This window comes from Heterodontus francisci, chromosome 2 (genome assembly GCF_036365525.1).
Source record: "Heterodontus francisci isolate sHetFra1 chromosome 2, sHetFra1.hap1, whole genome shotgun sequence".
In the NCBI taxonomy this organism is placed as follows: domain Eukaryota; kingdom Metazoa; phylum Chordata; class Chondrichthyes; order Heterodontiformes; family Heterodontidae; genus Heterodontus; species Heterodontus francisci.
In genome coordinates this window covers 134,228,045-134,253,242 of record NC_090372.1, presented here as the reverse complement: position 1 = coordinate 134,253,242, position 25,198 = coordinate 134,228,045, and the positions used below count along the sequence as shown (strand labels likewise).

General features: G+C 41.6%; 1 protein-coding gene across 6 annotated transcripts in view; it reads right to left on the bottom strand.

Annotated features, from left to right (window-relative positions):
• LOC137347091 (polycystin-1-like protein 1) overlaps positions 1–25,198 on the bottom strand; it is a 433,612-nt gene that overhangs the window by 37,162 nt on the left and 371,252 nt on the right. For 5 of the 6 annotated variants that reach the window (XM_068011179.1, XM_068011196.1, XM_068011185.1 and 2 more), the window contains 7 exons: positions 24,406–24,524; positions 24,133–24,243; positions 22,281–22,404; positions 21,519–21,602; positions 17,447–17,622; positions 5,601–5,835; positions 5,038–5,142 (listed from right to left, as the gene is read on the bottom strand). In XM_068011179.1, coding sequence (XP_067867280.1) covers positions 5,038–5,142; positions 5,601–5,835; positions 17,447–17,622; positions 21,519–21,602; positions 22,281–22,404; positions 24,133–24,243; positions 24,406–24,524 — 954 coding nt within the window. Of the gene's footprint in view, positions 1–5,037; positions 5,143–5,600; positions 5,836–15,229; positions 15,449–17,446; positions 17,623–21,518; positions 21,603–22,280; positions 22,405–24,132; positions 24,244–24,405; positions 24,525–25,198 lie in introns of those variants that run through there. The other variant, XM_068011215.1, reaches the window with a different exon arrangement.

Genomic DNA, 25,198 nt, shown 5'->3' with positions numbered 1-25,198 from the left:
TTCCCTACATTATACTCCATTTGCTATCTTGTTGCCCACTCACTTAACCTGTCTATATCTCTTTGCAGCCTCTCTACATCCTCCCTGCAGCTTACCTTTCCACCAGGCTATCATCAGCAAACATAGATACATTACTCTCTGTCTCTTCATCCAAGTCATTAATATAGAGTAATATAGAGTTCAGCATAACCTCTCTGCTTTTGTACTCAATGCCTGTATTTATGAAGCCCAAGATCCCATATACTTTACAAATCACTCTCTCAATATGTCCTGCCACCTTCAAAGATCTATGCACATGCACCCTCAGGTCCCTCTGTTCCTGCACACTCTTTGGAACTGTGTCATTAAGTATATATTGCCTCTCCCTAGTCCTTCTGCCAAAATGCATCACCTTACACTTGTCTGTATTCAATTCCATCTGCCACCTGCCTGTCCATTCTGTTAGCCTATCTATGTTATGTTGCAGGCAGTTCATATCATCCTCACTGTTTGCCACATCTTCATGTTTGGGGTCATCGTCAAATTTTGAGATTCTACTCTGTATTCCAAGATCCAAGTCATTTATATGTAGCAAAAAATGCAGTGGTTCCCAGCACTAACCCTTGGGGAACACCACTGTCTACCATCCTCCGGTTTGATAAACAACATTTACACATCTCACTGTTTTCTGTCCTTAAGTCAATTTTTTAGCCAATTTGACACTGACCCTCTTCTTCCAAGAGCCACATGCATACAATCTATCAAACCTTGTACCCAGGGAAATCCAGCAATGGCCCCAAATCCGATGGCACTCTCGGCCTGGCAGTCGGTCATTCTGGTGTCGCACATAGTCGTCAGCTCTCTTGAACAGGGCATTGGTCATCTCCTTGATGCAGTGGTGGGCTGCTGCTTGTGCAACCCCACACATGTCCCTGGTGGATCTTTGGAATGATCCAGAGGTTTAAAGGTTTAGTGCCACTGTGATCTTCAGGTCCACTGGCAGAGTGCAACCATCAAATCCCATAGCTCGCAACTCATCGTGCAGCAGGATGCTTAAGTCAGTCACAACCTCCCTGGAGAGCTGCAGTCTTCGCTGACAGTTCCACTCGGACATTTGGAGGGGGCTGATTCAAGTCCGGTACGCTCTCTGGTGCAGGTGGGACCTTCTTGGCACGGCCAGGTGCTGCTGCTCTCGTTGTGGAGTTTCACGGGCAGGCGCAGCTGCCTTTTGGCCCTCTCTCCATCAGAGATGCCACATCACACCACGGGGGTCCAGAAAGACAGGGTGTATGAGACCCGTTTCAGGTGATCAGTAGGCCTCCAGGGCACTGTCGATGCAGAGACGACCCTGCCTTGGCAACTGAGCTTTAGCTACATCTCCCTGATGGCCCTCAGTGCCTACCCTTGCTGATAGTTGACCCTCTCATCCAGCAATATGAGCAACAGTAAAATAAAATCAAAATACTGCAGATGCTGGAGATCGGAAATAAAAACAAGAAATGCTGGAAATACTCAGCAGGTCTGGCAGCATCTGTGGAGAGAGAAGCAGAGTTAACATTTCAGGTCAGTGACTAGTTCTGATGAAGGGTCACTGACCTGAAATGTTAACTCTGCTTCTCTCTCCATAGATGCTGCCAGACCTGCTGAGTATTTCCAGCATTTCTTGTTTTTATCTCACCCAACAGTTTGGTCACCCAATACAGCCACCCAAACCCAAGGACCCCCCTTGCAGAGCACCCAAGAACCCGACCCCCCCCCCCCCCACCTTACAGAGCATCCAAGAACCCGACCCGCCCCCCCCCCTTACAGAGCATCCAAGAACCTGAGCCCCCTTGCAGAGCACCCAAGAACCCGACTCTCTTGCAGAGCATCTGAAAACCTGAAACCCACCCCGCTACCTTGCAAAGCACACAGCACTGCAGGTGACAATGGGCTCCGCATCCCTCTCTTCCCTTGTGTAGCTCTGGACATAGCTGCATATCTGTTGCGACACTGAGGCCTCACCTTGGTGCCGCCAGCTTTGAATGGTCAGGAAACCAAAGGCATGTGAGCGCTGCCCGCCATCCACTTAATCCCAAGCCCCCAACCAAATTGCGATGACTAGATGCAAATGTATTAAAAGTAAATGCTCAGCAATTTAAAATACATTCCCGTTAGGTTGGGGCAGCGATTCTGCCTTGGTGTTTACTCCCCACTGACTAAATTCAGAATCAACGTAACAATGCCAGATTTCCAGTGGGATGCTTCCAATGTGATTCTCTGGCTCCCCACGCCACCATTCGCGTTCCAAACAGCTACACTAAATCCAGCCCAGAAAAAGCCTTTCACGAACTCAGGAAGTCAGAAGTAGATTTACAGCCAACTGAATATTTTTAAAGTGTAGTCACTGTTGCAGTGTAGGAAATCTGGAATCCATAAGAAATAGATGCAGGTGTAGGCCAGTCGGCCCCTCGAGCCTTCTCCACCATTCAATAAGATCATGGCTGATCTGATTGTGGCCCCAACTCCACTTTCCTGCCTGCCCCCCATAACCCTTAACTCTCTTGTAGATCAAAATTCTGTCTAACTCAGCCTTGATTATGTTCAATGACCCAGCCTCCACTGCTGTCTGGCATAGAGAATTCCAAAGATTAATGACCCACTGAGAGAAGAAATTATTCCTCATCTCTGTCGAAACTCAGAGACCCTTTATTCTGAAACTGTGCCCCCTAGTTCTAGAATCCCCCACGAGGGGAAACATCTTCTCAGCATCTACCCTGTCAAGCCCCTCAGAATCTTGTTTCCATAAGGTCACCTCTCAGGCCGAACCTGCTCAACCTTTCCTCATAACACAAACCTCTTCATCCCAGGAGTCAGCCTAGTGAACCTTCTCTGAATTGCTTCTAATACAAGTAAATCCCTCATTAAATAAGGAGACCAAAACTGTACGCAGTACTTTAGATACGTTCTCACCAACGCCCTGAACAGTTAGTTCCGAGTCTTCCCTACTTTTATACTCCATCCCATTTGCAATAAAGGCCTACATTCCATTTGCCTTCCTAATTACTTGTTGTACCTGCATGCTAACCTTTTTGTGATTCATGTACAAGGACACCTAGATCCCTCTGTACTGCAGCATTCTGCAATCTCTCTCCATGTAAATTATATTGTTTTTCTATTTTTCCTACCAAAGTGGATAACCTCACACTTACACACATTATACTCCATCTGCCAAATGTTTACACACTCACTTAACTTACCTATATCCCTTTACAGATACTTTGCTCTTATGCTCTTCCCTTTGGCAGGTTTGGGGCCTCAAATGACCTCTGGGCTGGAAGGCTGTCTTCAGCCTATGCCGCCCCCAACAAAATTATATTGCGACAGGCAGATGACCGGCCCTCTGCCCCCTGTTTCAATTCTATGGGTCCTCCTGCCTCCAACCCGTCTCAGGGGGGCCTATAAAATTCAGCCCATATATTGTAAATAGTTGAGGCCCCAGCACTGATCCCTGTGGCACTCCACTAGTTACAGTTTGCCAACCTGAAAATGACCCATGTAGCCTGACACTCTGTATTCTGTTAGTTATCCAATCCTCTGTCAATGTTAGTATATTACCCCCAACACCAGAAGCTCATCTTGTGCAGTAACCATTTACATGACACTTAATTGAATGCCTTTTGGAAATCCAAATACACTACATCTATTATTTCTCGAAAATTAATGGGACTAAAGATTGACATGTTCCCTGGACCTGACAGCCTGCATCTTATGGTCTTAAAAGAAGTGGTTGCATGAGTTGTAATCTTCTAAAATTCCCTGGATTCTGGAATGGTCCCAGCAGATCGGAAAATCGCAAATGTAACACCACTATTCAAGAAAGGAGGGAGACAGAAAGCAGGAAACTATAGGCCAGTTAGGCTAACATCTGTCATTGGGAAAATGTTAGAATTCATTATTAAGGAAATAGTAGCAGGACATTTCGAAAATCATCATACAATCAGGCAAAGTCAACATGGTTTTATATTCCCCTCCCCAGTTCACATTGGTACTCTTGTTTTCACGTAATTCATGCTGGTATCGTTCTTTTTCCTTAATTCTCCTTTCACCTCTGCCTGAGGCTGCTCCAGGGCATCAAACCTGGCAGTGTTTAGATTCCCAAGAGTGACAAATACAAAAAAAGGATGAGGAGAGAATTGGAATCTGGCATTGAGTTTCACTGTGAAAATATGAAGTGTTGGCTCTCCATGCACATATATGCTGATAATAAACTGCTAATGAAAGGGACATTAAGTGCTCAACAAACTATTCTTTTCAGCTCTTTGCAAATATAAAGTTACATTATTAACTGTGAAATAGCATCACAGTATTGCATGCTTGAGGTATCATCATGATGAAAGTATCTTGCGTCATGGCTCTTCTTTCTATTTTACTCTCCACCCCCAAAATAAACTGTATAATTATTTAATAAAAGCAAAATACTGCAGATGCTGGAAATCTGAAATAAAAACAAGAAATGCTGGAACCACTCAGCAGGTCTGGCAGCATCTGTGGAAAGAGAAGCAGAGTTAACGTTTCAGGTCAGTGACCCTTCTTCGGAACTGGCAAATATTAAAAATGTCACAGGTTATATGCAAGTGAGGTGGGGGTGGGGCAAGAGATAACAAAGGAGAAGGTGTAGATTGGACAAGGCCACATAGCTGACCAAAAGGTCATGGAGCAAAGTCAAACAATATGTTAATGGTGTGTTGAAAGACAAAGCATTAGTACAGAAAAGGTGTTAACGGACTGAATATTGAACAGCAGCAAGTGCAACCATGAAAAAAAACAGTGGGTAAGAAAACTGAATAAACTAAGATGAAATGAAATAAATGCAAAAAAAGGTTGTAAAAAATGTAAAAAAGAAAAAAACTAAAAATGAAAGTAAAATGGGGGGCTATCATGCTCTGAAATAAATATAAGTATAATTATTTACTGTGCTCCTTTCAATTTGTGAATGTTCCCTATCTGTTCACACATGAAGGAAAAAAAATCCTAACTTAATTAAAGCAAACCAATTTACTGCAATACGTTTCTAACCTCCAGCCAGTTCCATGGCTCCTGCCAGTAACTCAGTATGCCTCTCCGAGTCATCCTGCACAGCTGGAAGTACAGATGAAGTAGAATAAGGACCAGGAACAAAAGCTGCAAAGCACAATGATAGTAAAATGAATGTAAAATGCTAGTGCATATTTTATTCAAGGAATAAACACTTCAAATTGCATGAAATTCTTTCTCCAATATTTTAAACTGTTTCATTTATGTTGCGCAATTAATAGTTTGGTGAAATTTGCATACTAGTTAGAGAACTAATTTCATTTCTTGAAGTGGTTTTAATCAAACTCAGACTGGGCACTCAATTCAACTCCGAGTGCATATGGGTCCTAGTTCTGCATCAATTTGGAATCTCACACAAAGAAACAATTAAGTTGGTTTCTACCAAAAGTGAAAAAAAACTTCAAAATATAGATTTGGGGTAATAAAATTGAAGAAGATTCCTTGGTTGTCCGTTTATTTATACATTATTTCCCCCCAAAATGTATTCATCCATAATCCATAGAACAGTGGCCAACATTTTTCAACCCACTACCTGAAATTCTCACCTCAAAAGCCATGATGAAATAGTCCAGAACAGAGTTTTTCTGATAAATGCTGACCGACTCTATATTAGCTGATGGAAGAACACCTCCTAACGGTGGAAACTCTGCCAGCAGAGATACTGTGGTGAAGAGGTTGGTGGGAGGATTGTAGAGGGTGAACTCTACCATCACTGCTCTGGTGTTCTTATCAATCCACTCAGTTTCCTTCAGTGTCAGGAGTGTTGCATAAGCCTCATGCCTAAAAATTTGAGGGAGGGGTCACTGTGAATACTGGAGTAAATGTTACTTCATTCTGCACTATTAGAAAAAATAAACAGTGCATTCATAGATTATTTTAATAAAATGGCTACATTTAAAAGTGTCCTTTATACAGAAAAATGAATTGTTGCATTCATTTTCAATTGCATTATCCAGCCAATAGCCATCTCATTGTGATTTACAATGCTCCTACTTCAGTAACTTTTCAGAAAAGATACTCTATTTTACCCCATAATAAAGCACACCAACCAGGTTTCCTTAATAAACAAACAAAATATCCATTTATTATAAACCAAGTCTTAAGCAATAATGAAGTAAACATACATGTGAATTGAAAATTAAAGCCCCTGATTTTTAGCCTAGCCCTCACACACACACTCACAGACACAACCGGCTAACCAGGGGGAAAAATGATTTTTGTTTACAGCTGTTACAAAGAAATAGAAGGAATATATAAAAAAAAACACTTGGACTGAAGAGAAGGTATGGCAGTCCTTTGTTTTGGCGAGATGTCCCAAAGGCGAATAGGTAGCTGCAACTAGGAATCTTCTGAAAACAGTTCTTTCCAGGTGATGTTGATGAACAGTCTGGGTAGGCTTTCAAGAGATCCAGCTACCGAAGGCTTCACGTGGGTCTTACATCAGGTGTGCAGCAACGAAGGTTTCAATTTTCACAGAATCGATGTAAAGTCCTTTCAAAGATGCAAGGTTTCTGCAAACATGTAGAATTTCTTCAAATACAGAAGGCAACAGTACAACATGATGCAGGATTTTTTTAAAGATACAAGGATTCTTCAAAGAGAGAGAGATATCAGCTGTCTTCTCATGGCAGCAAACTTCTTTCTGATTTTAGCCAAATCAACTGGCTTTTTAACAGTTCAAAATGAAACAAAACTGTTCAGCAGCAATTCTGTGACAGCTGTAAATCATGGCTTGTCAATAAGCAAATAGCTATTTAGGTCTACACACAACCCCCTTCTGGGTTCTTTGCAAACAGTTGCTTTCCAGTAAGATTCGTTTACTGGTCAACCTTCTGTTGACCTTCCTTTTAAAAAAAAACCATAAAGTTCAGCAATCTCCAGATGACCAATTCAACTATAATTCCTTAAAACATATCTTACAAAGAAAAACAGAAACACTCACATAACACTCCATCCTTGCAGAAATGAAACGCCATTTTCGAATGTGTTTCATTACAATGTATAGAAATAGAATTTGAAAGCATTTTAAAACACATACTCACATTCATTCTCCCATTCACTCTTTACTTGTCGTTAATACAATTTTGCTTTATACCATCTTTACTCATAGAACTCAAAGTTAAATTTGCGATAAAGCATCTAGAATACCCTTATTTTTGCCCGAAATATGGACAATATTTAAGTGATAGAGCTGCAACAGTAAATTTCATCAGAATATTCTGGCATTCCAGGATTTACATTTTTCCACAAAGGTTAGTGGGTTATGATCAGTATATATCAGTGTCTCTCTGTAGTCGTAGCGGACATAGACTTCAAAATGTTTAAGAGCAAATAATAGGCCGAAGGTTTGATTTTCATGGTGGAATATCTTTTTTGGTGTCGATTTAGTTTCTTTGAAAAGTACCCCACTGGTCTTTCTATGCCTGATTCATCGTCTTGTAACAGGACTGCACCGACCCCCAGGTCACGAGCATCAATTGCTACCTTGAAGGGCTGAGTGACATTTGGAGCAGCCAACAGTGGTTCATTGATCAAAGTGGCCTTCAGCTTTTCAAAAGATGCCTGGAACTCCCCTGACCACACTACCTTGGTTTTCTTTCTCTGTCGGAAATCTGTTAGTGGAGCAGCTACAGTGCTGAAATTTGGTACAAATTTCTTGTAGAAACCACACATCCCCAAAAACCTCATGATTTCTCGCTTAGTCTTAGAAGTAAGGAACTCCACCAATGCTTGTATTTTTGCCATTCTTGGCAACAACTGTCTTTGCCCAATTATATGCCTGAGGTAGTTCACGCTTGCTTTTGCGAATTTGCTTTTGGTGAGGTTTACCTCTAAATCAGCTGCTTGTAATTTTTTTAAACAGAGTTTCTAGATGTTTCAAGTGCTACTTCCAAGTGTTATTATATGCCAGCACATCATCAAGATAAATTACACAGTGAGGAACACTGGTTCCCACTTGATTCATTTGTCTCTGAAAGGTTGCCAGGGCATTTTTTAGCCTGAATGGCATCACTCGACACTGGTAAAGACCCTGGTGTGATAAAAGCTGATATTTCTTTAGCTCAGGATGTTAAAGGAACTTCTCAGTATCCCTTTAACAAATCAATCTTTGTAAGAAACACAGCACTGCCCAGTCTGTCAATAAAGTATTCTTTAATTAGTTTTAGAGGACCGCTTATCTCATGTCCGCAAACCAATTCAAAAGGACATTATTCATCATTAGATGAATCTCTGGAGACAAATAAAAGTCTAGCCCTTTATCCCAATCATGGGGATATTCATGACAGTATGCCCTGATCATTGTTTTGAGGGTCTGATGGTACTTTTCTAAACTTCCCTGTGTCTGTGGGTGGTATGCTGAAGACTGTAACTGTGTGATACCCAAAGTACCCATAATTTCTTGAAATAGCTTAGACATAAAATTGGAACCTTGATCTGACTGAATTTCAATTGGTAATCCATATCTAATGAAAAATTAGGTTACCTTCTCTACCACTGCCTTAGCAGTAATTGTCCTCAAGGGATTGGCATCTGGGAATCGAGTAGCCACATCCATGACAGTGAGTATATATTAGTGTCCCACTTCTGCTTTCGGTAAGGGTCCTAAACAGTCGACCAATACCCTACTAAATGGCTTTCCAATAACTGGTATGGGAATTAGAGGAGCCGGGTTTATGACAGGTTGCAGTTTTTGTCTTACGAAACTGCACCATGTCCTTGGAAAGACCTAGCCAGTAATAATGTTGACTTATACGTGATTTGGTCTTCCGGATCCCCATATGTCCTATAGGAATTACATGCGCTCACCTTAATAATTCCCGGCCATAATTAGGCGGTACCGCTATCTGTTGAACAACCATCCATTCTTCGTTCGCAGGTCTGTGAGGCCATCTCCATTTCCTCATCAGATCCCCATCTTTAATGTAATAGTTTTCTAGAACTCCTTTTAGCTCTGCTTCTGTCAGAGCTTATTGTTCCACTTTATTTAACTCTCGATCAGCTTGCTGATTTGTGATCAGAAAAGATTTATTAAACATTTCATTTGGATTATCTAAATCCCCAAAGTTTCAGATATTCAGCTATCTATCTCTGGTGCCAATTGTACCTCCTACAATGGAACTTGTTTAGCCATTGCTCGGGTTACTACACATGAAGGCAAAATTCCTGGAACCTTTTCCTGTAACTGTTCTGTCTTTTTAACTTCACTTGGTTTCTCGGTGACTACGGGAAACTAATACTTTTGCTCCGGCCAAATCATTCCCCAGGAGAGGGTCAGCTTCATCCACCAGCAAACTATGGACAACTCCTATCGTTACCATTCTAGACATTAGGAGCTGAATTTTATTAGTGAGCCACACATCGTGGTGGTGCGCTTTCAAGTTGGCGGCCTTCCAACACGGAATCGCTGCCGCTGAGCCTCCACGATATTTCGTGCGGAGGCTCATTTAAATGGAGGGGACAGAGCGCCCGCCCCCTATGACATAGAGGGGGCGGTCACTCTGTACCCAGCAATGGCGTCTGGCACCACCGTGCAGGCGCCAGCACCATTTTTAAAGGGCTTAGAGCCCTTTGCAAAAATTAGAATTCCTAAAGAGAAATGCATGTTAATTCATATGAAAAAAATAATCAAAAGCTGGAGGCCCTTTCACAACCCCCGCAATGGTTGTTTTATATACCAGTGTGACAAACATTAGACTTTTTTCCCACCCCGAACTTGCCCCCCCCCACCCCACAACCTCATCACATTTGCCCTTCAACCCCTTCCCACCATCTCCACAGCCAATAAAAAAGGTTTTCCCCACCCTGATAATTTCACTCCTCCCCCCGAAAGTATTTTACAGGCCACCAGCCACAACCCCCCCATCAAGGGGCTGGGAAAATTCAGCCCTAGGTCACACTCTAGGTGCGTCCGATACAAAGGTATGGGTATATACTCCCTGCCAATACCATTCACTAAAACTTTAGCATTCAGGGCGTTCTCTGGTGGAAATGTTGTACCTTTCTCCAGCAAAAGAGTTTGAGTGTCTTCTGTATCCCTAAGTATAACTATAGGTTTGCCTGCCTCACTTGAGGGATAAAGAGTTATGTTTCCTTTAGACAAGAATTCCCGATAACTCTCAGGTATCTTATTCTCAACCCCTACACTCACATTGGTTTTTGATTTTGGCTTTACATAGCTACAGTCTGATCTGCTGTACTTTCAGCCAGAACCCCTTCCTTTGCATTAGCTTTGTGTACCCCAATTAATCCCATGGGTTTACCTTGCAACTTCCAGCATTCAGAGCGAACATGTTCCACCTTGCAGACTTCACTTCCAACCTCGGCACCTTTTTTTCTGGCCTAAGGAGGGGATCCTCGGTCTTTCCCAGCTGTCGCCTCTGGTGCCCAGCTACTTGCCTTCCTTTCACCCTCCCATCTATCCTTCTTGGCTTTGTGGGGGTGATGAACAAGGGTTTGGGCTTATACACAAGTTCAAAATCATCAGCAATTTCCACTTCTTGTCTGGCCCTGGAAACCTTCTGATTCTCTATATGAGTTCTCGCTACTGGAGGGAATAAATTTTTAAATTATTCCAGGAGAATTAGTTCTCCAAGATTCTCATATGTGGCTTCCATCGTTAGTGCCCTTATCCAACAATCAAAATTAATTTGCTTTACGCTCTCAAATTCTATATAAGTCTGCCCAGCCAGTCTCTGGAGGTTCCGAAATTTCTGTCAGCAAGCTTCAGGGACTAACATATGCAGCAAGAATAGCCTTTTTTGCCTTCTCATAATCTGCAGAAGCCTTCTCAGGAAGCATGGCATAAACTTCATGAGCTCTGCCCATTAACATGCTTTGCATAAGCAGTGTCCAGTATTCCTTTGGCTATTTTATTTGTTTGGCTATCTTTTCAAAGGAAATGAAAAATGCCTCTACGTCCCTTTCCTTAAACTTAGGGAGGGCTTGCACAAAATTAAACAGCTCTCCACTGGATCCTGAACTGGAGTCAGACCTTTCCCCACCAGAACTTGTACTGGAGTCAAGACCACCCCTTTATCTTAGTGCCATTTTTTTAGTTCGAATTCCCTTCCTTCTCTTTCACTTTCTCTTTGGAATTCAGGCTTAAGTCATTCCAATGCTATTGCTGTTTCTTTTTCTTTTTCCTGTTGAAGCTTAAGTTTTTCCATTTCCTGTTCCTGCTCAAGTTTTTCATTTGTATCTGAATTTTAGCTAATTCAACTGTACTACCCTCTGATATGCATTCTTCTTCATCCAATTTCAACTGTTGGGCTATTACTTCAATTATCTCTGCTGTTTTAGCTCCGGATTTTAATTCTAACACCAATTGTGCTGCCAAACCCTTTAAATTAACCTTGGTGTCATGCTAGGCCCCCACCTGCCAAGAATGAGGCACATTAATTTTGTCATGAACATTGATTTTAAACTGTTATTGGAGTGAAGAAAGGACTTGTTAAACAGATCAGCTGGAAAACACATTTGCATATTAACAGACAGTGAGTGGAAGGACAAAGGACCATTCCCTGACACATTCAACCCACAATGGGCCTCGATCACCAGGTATTGTGTGTTAGAGGTGCATTCCAGAGACTGCTAAGGTGGTACAATCCAAGACATGGTCAGACCAGTTAGTCACATGACTAACCTGCTTGGCAACCTGGGTTTTTCTGAATTGTACAAACAGTTCAACAGAATCCATTATTAAGGAAGTAATAACAGGACATTTAGAAAGTCAAAACGCAATCCATCAGAGTCAGCATGGTTTTATGAAGGGTAAATCATGTTTGACGAATTTGCTAGAGTTCTTCGAAGCTGTAACAAGCAATGTGGATAATGCGGATCCTGTAGATATAGTTTATCTGGACTTCCAGAAGGCATTTGATAAAGTGCCGCACACAAGGTTAATACACAAGGTAGGATCACGTGGGGTTAGGGGCAATTTATTAGCTTGGATAGAGGATTGGCTAACCAACAGAAAACAGAGAGTCAGGATAAATGGGTCTTTTTCTGGTTGGCAAGATGTAACTAGTGGGGTGCCACAGGGTTCAGTCCTCGGGTCCCAAATATTTACAATCTTTATAAATGATTTGGATGCAGGGATAGAAGTTACTATAGCCAAGTTTGCAGATGACACTAAAATAGGTGGGACAGTAAGTTGCAATAAAGAAATAAGAAATCGACAAATGGTTATGGATAGATTAGATAAATGGGCCGAAATTTGGCAGATGGATTTTAACGTGGATAAGTGTGAGGTTATCCATTTTGGTCGGAAGAATAGAAAGGCAAATTATTATCTAAATGGAGAGAAACTTCAGAGTGCTTCGATGCAGAGGGATCTGGGTGTCCTCGTGCATGAATCGTAGAAAACTAGTTTGCAGGTACAGCAGGTGATAAGGAAGGCAAATGGAATTTTGACATTTAATGCTAAAGGAATAGAGTATAAAAGTAGGGAAGTGTTGCTGCAACTGTACAAGGCATTGGTGAGACCACACCTGGAGTATTGCATATAGTTTTGGTCCCCTAACTTGAGAAGGGATGTAGTTGAGTTGGAGGCAGTTCACAGGAGGTTCACTAGATTGATTCCAGAGATGAGGGGTTTGTCTTATGAAGAGAGATTGAGCAGTTTAGGCCTTTACTCTCTGGAGTTTAGAAGAATGAGAGGAGATCTAATTGAGGTATATAAGATGATTAAGGGGATTGACAAAGTAGACATAGAGAGGATGTTTCCTCTTGTGAGGCAATCTAGAACGAGAGGTCATAGTTTTAGGATAAGGGGTAGCAGATTTAAAACAGAAATGAGGAGAAATTACTTCTGTCAAAGGGTCGTGAACCTGTGGAATTCACTACCCCAAAGTACGGTGGATGCCGGGACATTGGGTAAATTTAAGGAGGAGATGGACAGATTTTTAATTAGAAATGGGTTGAAGGGTTATGGAGAATAGGCAGGAAAGTGGAGTTGAGGCCAAGGTGAGATCATCCATGATCGTATTGAAGGTGGAGAAGACTCGAGGGGCTGAATTGCCTACTCCTAGTTCTTATGTTCTTATGAACTGAGAGTGAGAAGATCCTGGACTGAGAAGATCTCTCCAGTCTGCTCCCATCTCTTTCCCACAAGCCTCTGAAGCCACTGAAGACACATGAACTCCAAGACAGAAAAGTCTCCTACAGCGAACAAGAAGAATACTGGGCCCCAACGAAAAGCGAGATCTACCTACAATCAAGGACTCGACTGTGAGCTTGAAGAACCGTAACAAAAACTCTTCAGATATTGCCTCAACCCGTTCCAATTTATTTTTCTTCTGCTCTTTTCTGTCTCTAATTGCATTTGTGTATCATATATGCATGCTAGCATGGGCGCATTGTATATCCGTAGGCGTCAACCGAATTTGAGTTTAAGTTCAAATTTAATAAATTTCAACTTTTCTTCTTTAAACTTAAGAAAGCCTGTTTGTGCTGGTTTCTTTGCCTTATAATTAGTAAGTGGTGAACAAGGATTCACCAAGGGGAAGCTGAAACATTGTGTGTTTAAAATTAAACCCTGTTACAATAAGACCAGGTGAAGGTGGAAAGGGAACTAGGTTTCTTTAATAAACAAAACATTGTCCGTTTATTATACACCAAATCTTAACCAATAATTAAGTAAACATACATGTGAATTGAAATATTAAAGCTCCTTATTTTTATTCTAGTCCTCACACACACGCTCACAAACACAACCGGTTAACCGGGGGAGAAAAGGATTTTTGTTCACAGCTGTTACAAAGAAATAGAAAGAATATAAAAAAAAAATACTTAGCCTGAAGAGAAGACATGGAAGTCTTTTGTTTGGGTGAGGTGTTCCAAATTTGAATAGGTGACTGCCACTAGGAACCTTTCTAGAACAGCTCTTTCCAGGTGATGTTGCTGAACAGTCTGGGTACGCTTTCAAGAGATCCAGCTACAGAAGGCTTCATGTAGGTCTTACATCAGGTGTGCAGCAACAAAGGTTTCAATTCTCACACATTCAACGTAAAGTCCTTTCAAAGATGCAAGGTTTCTACAAACATGTAGGATTTCTTCAAATACAGAAGGCAACAGTATGACTTGATGCAGGAATTGTTTTAAAGATACAAGGATTCTTCAAAGAGAGATATCAGCTGTCTTCTCATGGCAACAAATTTCTTTCTGTTTTTAGCCAAACCAGCTGGTTTTTTAACAGTTCAAAATGAAACAAAACTGTTCAGCAGCAATTCTGTGACAGCTGTAAATCATGGCTTGTCAATAAGCAATAGCTCTTTAAGTCAACACACAATCCCCTGCTAGGTTCTTTGCAAGCAGGTGCTTTCCAGTAAGATTTGTTTACTGGTCAAACTTCTGTTGACCTTCCTTTTTTAAAAAAACAACCATAAAGTTCAGCAATCTCCAGATGACTTAAAGTCCAAAATTCAACTATAATTTCTGAAAACATATTTTACACAGAAAAATAGAAACGCTCACGTTACACCAGGAAAATATTTTATTGAGTAGACCATCCATTCTGCGACAAATATTATCTTTCACAATTCTCAAATGACATGGCAGAGATAAACCAGTTGATGCTTCTTCCAAGTCTCTGATATCCATGTTCCAACCACTCTATGTCACATTGCATGTATTGTGCTCCACATTGCCAACACAGACATCAACAGCAAACAACAATGTAGTCTAGTGCTCCATATCAAACATTACAGTAAACAGTGACAAATTATTTCCTTCATGTTAAGTACTGATAGTAAAATGTGACAAAACCTCGCTCTCAAGTTCAGATGCTGACAGTAAACAATAACATGCCATGTTTAATTCCATCATGTTGGAGCGTGACATGAAGAGTGAGAACATATAATTTCTTATTGTCAGAAAATCTCTACCCTCCAAATTGCATACTGACAGAAAAAGAGTGATGTGTCTTCACCCTCTATATCGGACCCTGGCATAAACAGTGACAAACTCTCACTCTCCATCTCAGATACCAGGAGTATAAGGCAGCACCCTCATTCTCAACTTCAGATGTCGACAATAAACAATAATCAATCCACAGACTCCACAACAAAATTATTTTTAAGCAGATGAGCTCAAAAGGAAGTCTCAAATGCAATATCAATTGCATGGTTCTGATGCTGTTGTCAGTTATAAAACTTCTATATCATAAATCCTGTGACTCTGTGACTGGTTTGGAACCTTCTTGTCACCGTGAATAATTCTACAGCCATACCAGTCTTATACATTTTATAATTTTTCGAAATAAAAAATAACTTAGTGATGGATCATTTGACTGTGCTGACTAAACTCATCCCGGCTGGGACATAAACCCTGGAGGAAACTGCATTAGTTTGGAGATCAAGTAAGGACAGTAATCTTCACAACACGTGTCAGAGCTCTGGATAAGAAAAAAAAAATTACAATTGGATCAAAATGCAATGGGGAAATGAGCCCGCATCTGGCAGATGACATTTAACAAAGTTAAATATAATTTTACGCACGTGGCTGGGCTAAGGCAGGGTTCTGCATTAAAGTCTATTAAGCGGAAAAGAAACCTAGGTGTTATATTAAATTGGTCTCCAAAGGTTCACGACCAGTGCAAAAGGCTATAGAGAAAGTAAATGGTGTGTTAGGATGTATGGCTATGATGGTCCAATATAAAGCAAAAAGCAAAAAGCACTCGTACAAGACCTTGTTGGGCCTCATCTAGAATATTGTGTTCAGTTTTGGTCACCTCACATGCTGGGAGATATAGAGGCCTTGAAATTGTTCATAGGAGTGTCACAAGGTCAATAACTTGTTTAAAAACTCTTAATTGTTATGATAGGCGCAGAAAGGTGGATCCTTCTACTCCAGAAAAGCACAGAGGTAATTTGATTCAAGTATTTAACATGATGAAGGGACTGAGCTGTATCCATGTGGACAGATTATTTAAATTAGATAGGCTAGAAGAATGAGAGAACATGCATAAAAGTTACATAAGCACTTGGACTCAAGCTAGGTTAGATGTCAGAAGATCTTTTCTCCCATCCTGCCCCCCACCTCTGCAGAGGGTCATAGACCTTTGGACTAAATGACTGATTTATTTATTTATAGATACAGCACTGAAACAGGCTCTTCGGCCCACCAAGTCTGTGCCGACCATCAATCACCCATTTATACTAACCCTACATTAATCCCATATTCCTTACTACATTCCTACCTTCCCTTAATTCTCCTACCTACACTAGGGGCAATTTACCTATCAACCTGCAAGTCTTTGGCTGTGGGAGGAAACCGGAGCACCCGGCAGAAACCTACATGGTCACAGGGAGAACTTGCAAACTCCACACAGGCAGTACCCAGAACTAAACCCGGGTCGCTGGAGCTGTGAGGCTGCGGTGCTAACCACTGCGCCGCCCTGATTTGTGTAATGAGTGCAGATGCACAGAATTCAAAAGGAAGCTCGATGAGTTCTTGGCTGTGACTTTTGTATCCCAAGCACATAAAGGAGTTGGAGTATTGGGGTGATGTGTCTCATGGTCACTATGGTCTCCTGGAAATCACTTTGATGGCATTCAGGGAGTGGAATTACCTGGAGTTCATTTTTGCTTGAATTGGTCAAGAGTGTTTTTTTTTTCTCTATACTTTAGTCTCTCCCAAGAGATTTACATGGCTGCTGTTGGTTTTGGGGCACTGAGGGTCATGAAGCTGAGCTGTAACACAACTGAATGGGAAGGGCTGATGGACCAGCTGGCTTCTTACTGTCAGTCTTTTTTTCTAGGTCTGTACAATGCCATCTGCAGTCACATGCTCTGCTAACTTCCATTGATCAGGCTCACACATGCAAAATATTGCTAATTTTGGATGAGTTCCCAGTGGGCTTTGTGGAATTGCATCTCAAGGTACTGAAGCCAATGGAAGAGAAAATCGGGCTCGATGTAAAACTGTCTGCTGATTTTCTATTACCCATTTTTCACTTTGGCTGAAGACCAATTTCACCCCAGTGCCTTCTAAGAAGGAGAGGAAGGTGGGCCAGATGGGGTGGGGGAAGGATCATGCATGGTAGAAGAAGAAAATTAAGTGCAGCAAATCATAAAAGAAAGCTAGTACTGTAACATAGTCAGTGCAGGACACTGGTTTTCATTTACAGACATAATTACTAAAACTATTAGCGTACAAGGCTATGGGCCAAGTGCTAGAAAATGGGATTAGAACAGATAGGTGCTTGATGGCCGGCACAGACACGATGTGCCGAAGGGCCTGTTTCTGTGCTGTATAACTCTATGACTCTAACCACTGTGAATCCTGTCTTGTTTTAATTTGCTGCAAAAAAATGTCTTTCAGTGGGTAATATCAACAAGAATTAAAATTTAGGAATATTAAAACCAACTGTGAAAACATCTATGTATTTTACCGTGTTCTACCAAGGCTGATAATGGATCCCCTTCCTCTGTAGCAATTAAATCGGCCACACCAGCTGGACTGTTCAGTTCTTACATGCTTCGTTGTGTTTGAGTGATCTGGATGGTGGATCACAGTGGTGTGTGGAGGCCCATAGTCCTGGATAAACCCTGACAACACTTCTGGAATCTAAAAGTAGAGAGATCAGGTAAAACATCTTTTTACCACAGTGTGGTTCCCAATCATACAGATCAGAAAGATATTAAGTTCACGACCTGAAATGCTCAGAGTTAGCAGATCTGAATTGGGTGATATAAAAGGCCTTGGAGAGCATGGACGAGGAGAGGAGAGGAAAAATGTGGTCATGGTTCCCAATCCGGATTATTGTCCTGTGACTCTGTTAGAAGTGCACAAATGGACATTGGGTGCAGGCAGAATCAGCTCAAATGCATAACAAAATAGCCTGCCAATCTTACTGTCTGGGGTATGCATATTTACTACATACATGAGAAAATGGAGCCAAGTCTTCAAGACTTGAAGGCTAAGAGCAGAAACAGTGGGCTGGATTTTATGCTCTCCCCCATGGCAAGTTTGAAGATGGGGAGAGCAATTAATCAGGCTGGATGGTCACGGGTGGGATCCCACCACCATCCCGTCTCCACCCCAATTAAGTCCATGGCAAGAAGGACTGTGGATGGACTTCCCACCCCACAGCTAATTGAGGCCCTTCATTGGGCAAGTAATGCCCAGTGGTGGACAGGCCTGTCGTCACACGTGGAGCACAACAAGCAAACCCCTGTGAGTTGCTTGCTGGCTCCTGGGGTTGGGGTCTCACGTTCATAAGCGCTTACTGCCTGATCAAGGTACCTGGCATCAGAAGGGGGTGGGGGGGAGGGTGCAGGCCCACTGAGCGCCACCCCCCCACTGTAGCTGTCGGCCCCCTACACCCTCCTCCCCGACGACCCGCAAAACCACTCTTCTCATGACTAACCTCTGGCCTGGGTCCCTTGAAAATCCTAAGCCTTGGGTGGATGTATTACCAGCAGCAATCATCACCTCCGTGGTGGTATTGCTGAGTAAAAGAGCTGTCGGTCTCCAATTGACCAGCTGCTCTCAGCAGGCGGGACTTCCGTTGCTGGGGTCCTCAATGCCGGGGAAGGCCCGCTGGTGCCCAGTTAAGTGCCTGATTGGCAAGTGATGTGGCAGGCCTTCCCAAAAACTACAGACATGGGACTTTCGCTGGCTCTTCAGCTGGTGGCTGAGACCCCGTCGCCTACATAATATACTGCCCAGTGTGTGTGAAGTAGGAAGGACTGATTGATTTTGTATAAGTTGATGATGGGCACTTCCTGGAGACGTCAGAAAGCCTGATTTCTCTCTCGGGGCCCTGAATTTCAGGCAGGACCCTGATGAAAGGACATTGACCTGAAATGTTGACTGTTTCTATCTCCACAGATGCTGTCTGACCTGCTGAATGTTGCCAGCATTTTCTTTATGTTTTTATTTATGCTGGGAATGCACCCTGGTTGCCTTGGCTTTTAAATTCCAGTATGGAGTCATAGAGAGATACAGCACCGAAACAGGCCCCTTGGCCCACCGATGCAGGAAGAGTGGGCAGATCTTCTGTCCACAACCATCCACTGACCCCATTGCATACCTTCATTTCAAGAAGGTATGTCTGGGAGAGTTCCCAGACTTTTCCAGGAAATGTCATCTTTGAAAGGCCTAGCAACTTATGGTGATTGAAAGCTGCATGTCTCTTTGAGATCTTGTGAAGGCCCCCACACCTTTACTAGAGTAAGATCACTGATCCTGAAGCAAATTAACCACCTTGCTCAGAGGCTAAACTGCACCTTTAGGAGTCAAAGACTTAAGCAAAATTAATTGTTTTCTTTAGCTCCTAGGTCCTCCAAGCATCTCAGGCAAATGGCTCCATCTTACAAGATTGAATTTGGGAGGAAGGGGCACCACTGTTGCACCTGTGCAAAGGCTGATAGCCTGATGCACCCATGTAAAAATATCCAGAATTTGGGATGTGATTTCCAGGCTGAGGCTAGCAGTGCTTCCACACACACTGTTAAACCAGACTCCAAGAAATTGTGGTTTTTATTATAATTTTTCCTTTCAGAGATACTGCACTATCAAAATTGCTCTACAATTGTGCCTATTTTTCTTCAGTTATTTGTGGTACATTGCAATATATGAAAATTCATGAGCAGGGAGTAATAACTTACAAATTAGGTTACAGATCAACCATGATCTCACTGAATGGCAGAACAGGGTCGACGGGCTAAATACCCGACCTCTGTTCCTATGTTCCTATAACACTACCCTTCCACCTCAGACGCATATTGATTCCATATTGATGGGATGACATTCTGCTTTATGAATAGACATTACGCGTCCTGAGTGAATGGGTTTCACTGCACATTCAGCATCAATCAAACAGTGTCATTCGAAAGAGATGAAAAGACACATATCAAAAATAGTACTAAAATAAAAGCAAAATACTGCAGATGCTGGCAATTTGAAATAAAAACGAGAAATGCTGGAAATACTCAGCAGGTCTGGCAGCATCTGTGGAAAGAGAAGCAGAGTTAACGTTTCGGGTCAGTGACCCTTCTTCGGAACTTCGGAATTCCAAAGAAGGGTCACTGACCCGACACGTTAACTCTGCTTCTCTTTCCACAGATGCTGCCAGACCTGCTGAGTATTTCCAGCATTTCTTGTTTTTATTTCAAAAATAGTACTGTTGCTGAAGAAGTATTTCAAGGACTGATGCACACTGGAAGAGTGTGGGAGATGAACATTTAACCTATATTAATCTTTAGACTTAGATAGCGAGGAGACATTTCTTGCAAACATCAGAACAGTTGAGAAAAACTGGAAAGAACAGATTACAGCACAAAGCAAAGACTGCTGATGAAAAGCAGCATTCAGTGATTCTATGCTTCACCAGAGGGTGCACTGTTGAGGGACACCACCCATAATAACACCCCCAAGAATGTAATTAATGGGGAATCTATGAATTGACAAGACTTCCACTCTTACGCTAAAAACCCTCGATAAAGTTACACCTTGCTGAGTGAAATGTCACTGGGTTTTTAATGGCTTAGTAATTTCATAATTGCTGCTAAACATCCTCGTTGGCCTGAAAAGCTAATTTTATATTTGTGGAATGTCAAATTTTTCCATTATGATAGAAACACGCATTTTTAAAATGATAATTTTCTGCAAGTTTGTTTCTAATATTTTAGCTTGTATCTTAATGCAATCACAATCATTTATTTCGCTATCTGAAATATAAATTAAAAGTGAAGGATAAAGTGCTGCTAACTTCCAAGTTTACTCTCTGCGAGTATACTTCAATGTGATTGACTGCTTACCCTGCTTGCTGATAGCACTGTTGGTGAAACCTAGAGATCCCCTTGACTCGGTGCCAGATGTAAATAGCTGTTGGGAAAAGGGAAATCCGTGCCACAGAGATCTTTGGAGGCAGCTTTCTTCGAGGTTAGTGGCAAGCACTGCTGTTTCACCACTAATTGCAAAATCTAGGCCAGTGAGTAATGGTGTTAGTGAGGAGCCTGAGGAGCACCATGTTGAGTAAGATCTGTGGATCACTGACACTACTGCTGTTTGTTGAGCAGAGTGACTATTGCTTAAATTTCTAAGACCAGTTTTTTAAAACGTATTTGTGTTTACTTTACAAACATTTTAGTGATGTTTTAGTTTAGAATAGACTGGTTGGGAGTTGAATCGCAACTGTTTGTGTGCTATTTTGTGGCTTGTATTGAAGTTCCTGAGCCATTCGCAGACAATACAACAGATTTAAAATTAAATGATCTACAGGCATAAATCTTACGTCATCTTGAAATGTTGAACAAAAGTTTCTGATTATCATCTGATATGTTTCGTAATTAACTACTATTCACGTTCACTTTTTAAGACATCAAAACATTTTTTCTATAAAGTTTCTTGTTTTAGAACAAAAGCTCTGTAATGATAAAAGACCAGTGAAAAATCATTAACTAGTCACATTTTGGTGTAGAATTATAGACACACACATACATAATGAAACCACTTACGTTACGGGTGGCGTTATTTGTGATGTGGATTTTTTTGAGTGATGGTACACCAATCAAATGGCACTTTCCATGGACTGGACCAGCCTATAGGTTGTAATTAGAACTGTAATTAGCAGTTGAACTATCTTCAAGGAAGAGTGTTGAGCACAACAAATGACAGAAATCATGTTATAAAACAACACAGCATCACTTCTGTATGAATAATTGACCTGAAAAATGGTTATTCTGGCAAAGGTGATTAATCATGCTGGAATATGGTTTCACAGTACTGGCAGTTCTTTGATACCTCAAATAAATGGCAATTCAAGGTTTAGCAGGCTAATTTAACCATGAGAGAAAAATCTTATTCTATTCTTACTCAACATTCATTTATACACACAAACTTTCTTGCACAGCAATCAGGAGAAGGAACCCTAGTGGATTTTTCTATTTCTTTGTAGTGGGATTCTGAGGCCAATTGCACATCCGAGTTCTAACATTAAAATGCAGCTACATCTTCATTGCAGGCAAATGTATTAGAGAAATTATGTCATTAGCAGCTGGATTGTGGTTAAGAAGGTAGTATTTCTATATAGTTTTAATATATTTGCTTCAGTCTCTTGAAAATCCCAAGTTAACCCAACTTGAAGAGAGTAAACAACTAAATGTACAAATGAAACAGCTTGCTGTGTAACAGGGTGCATATTCTAACACGGGAAACTGTTTATTCCGAAAAGCTGAAGTTAATTCAAAAGCATGTTGTTGATTATGGGTACGAGTTACCTGTCTTTTTGCTGCAGCGTTGTTGTACCATGTGTCCCAGTACAGGCCATGTAACAAGGCACTAAAGCTCCAGTTCCACCAATCATGAGCTGTTTTCACATTTATGAAATGACTCTTCTCATTCCTAAACATGAAAACAATCTTAAGTAGAACGTAAATTGGCAAGCATAAATTGTCTTTTAGAATTACATTTTCTCAGACCATATTCTATTTATTTTCCTTGACTGTAAACAAATAGTCAAATTTCTATATTCATGATGGTGCAGGGATGTGGTGAGTGGTTGATCTTCAGACCCCCAAAGCCTCTCTACCACCTACAGCACAAGTCAGGAGTGTGACGGAATATGCTCCACTTGCCTGGATGGGTGCAGCTCCAACAACGCTCAAGAAGCTTGACACCATCCAGGACAAAGCATTCCCCTTGATATGCCATCCCTGGCTTAAACATCTATTCCCCCCACCACTGATGTATCATGACTGCAGTGTGTACTATCTACAGGATGCAACAGCTTGCCATAGCTTCTTTGGCAGCAACTCTCAAATGCGTGAGCTACACCACCTGGAAGGACAAGGCCTACAAGTGCATAGGAAGACTATCACCTCAAAATTTCCCTCCAAGTTACACACCATTCTTACTTGGACAAACGTTACCGTTCCTTCATTGCCACTGGGTCAAAATCCTGAAACACCTTCCCTAAAAGCACTGTGGGAACAGCTCCAACACACAAACAGAAGTGATTTAAGAAAAAGGCTCACCACCTTCTCAGGGACCATCAGGGATGGGAAATAAATAAGGATGGGCCAGCACATCCCAACAACAGCTTTGAAAACCAAAGGTTCAACAAGTCTTTTCAACAACAGGAGCTTTCAAGAAATTTAAAAGTATGTTCTTCACAAACAACTTCTTTTGTGAAGAACACCATTCAAAGTTTTTAAATTCAGCATCATCAAGAAGATCACAATTTGACACAACAAATGCTTCAGGTTGTTTACCCAACTCAAGCAAAGAAATAGATGAACTGAGTTATTCAGCTCATCAATGTTGTGGACCTTGCCATATGCAAAGCATCTGCCAGATTTTCCTTCCTAACAACATTTGCTATAATTCCAAGGAATTCATTGTATATGAAGTGAATTGAAAAGTATATGAGAGATGTAATGAGATATTATAAATCAAAGTCCTTTTCACTGCATCTCTATAAGCTTTCTGATGACAAAAATTAAATTTACATTTGTGGCTCTAGGTTGCATTGCACTGCTACGTACTTACCTCGATTCCCCAGGGGTAGGCAGGGCTGCAAGCCACTGCGCTGCCTGCCCCCCAGGGAATCAAGGTAAGCTTGCGCAGCGCCATGAATTTGTCCCCCAGTGAATCAAATAGGCAGCTCCCAGAAATCTGTCCTGAATCAATGCTTCCATTTACACAGAAGACAATTCTTGTATGAATGAACATTAACTAATAACCATTATGGTACCATTAAAATAGTGCAGTCGTTTTGGTAGTGGACTCCTACCATGAAAGTTGTGGAACTAAATTAAATAAATGTGTTAATTTGTGAGCTAGCCCTTGAAGAAAAATGACAATGAAAGCTGCCAGACTTTTGTTAAAAACCCAACAGGTTATGCTATTCCGTTCTGAAAGGTTATCAACATGAAATGTTAAGTCTGTTTCTCTCTCCAAAGATGCTGCCTGACTGCTGAGAGTTTTCTGTATTTTCTGTTTTCATTTCAGATTTCCAGTTTCTGCTGTATTTTGCTTTTGTTTTAGTCAGAAATCTCCTAATCTGTTAGGCCTACTTTCACTTTAATGCATTTGAGTAACATCTGCAAAAACAAACTGGGACAGTCATACCTAGTAAACTCCACTCGGATGGCTTGGTTGAGGTAATATTCATCTTTGGAAAATTTTCCAAATGTTATCAACAGCAGCAGAATCAGCATGACAATGTAGAGCAGAAATTCTCTGCAATAGGGAAAATAATGAAATTTTGAAATAGCGTAATGCTGGCTTTATGTAAAGATAGCAAAAAAAGACCATGATAGGGAAAAATAACCAGTAATTACAGATAGGTAAACAAATGAAATTTTCAGAAATAGGACAAATTAAAAAAAAAACTTTAAATACTGTAATGACTGTTGAATGAGGCTTTCTTTTCTCATACGGTCTTTGGCTTCTTTAAGTTGTGCAAGAGTTGGTGGTCGAGCTAATCGTAAATAACGAGCCCTTTGACGAGCAGCAACAATCTGCTTGGTAGAAATGCAGAAACAATTATTCAATGACTAACAGAGGCTTGAAGTTAATTTCTAATTTAAAATAATTTAAATTTACTTCAGGACTTTGCAAATGAACATGTCCCATTTCTACATCCAATAAAGCACCATGGGCTAAAAATTAGTTCACTCCTATTTTTGGGTGGGGTGGTTGTGATTCCTGATCTGCCCATGCCCAGCGTCGTTGAGGCAGGCAGGATGTAAACTTGGTGCTTTCCTCTCACTTCCATGATCGCAGTGTTCAGCCAAGTGGGTTCTGCACTGCTAGTGGGCTGAACGCTCATCAGGGGGCCTAGCAGTGTGCGAGACTGGCAGGTTTTCCAGCTGACCTTCAGCTCTTAAAGGAAGCCTCCCCTCTTAAAGGGGAGCTACACTAACTGAAAGGAGGCTGCTGCTACAATTGTCTCCAATTGGAAACAGGCAATGGAGCACCAGATAAGAGAGACAGCTCCTAGGTTCACGGATGCAACACTGGAGGCCTTCGTTGTGGAGGTCGACAAGAGCAGAGAGGCATGGTTTCTGTGGGGGGCAAGAGGCGTTCAAGGAATGTCCTCCGAAGGGAATGGGGGCAAGTGACTGGAGAAGTCAATTCCCAGAGCCTGGCCTGTGGCAAGTTTCTGGGCATGACGGGACTACAGCCAGGCCGG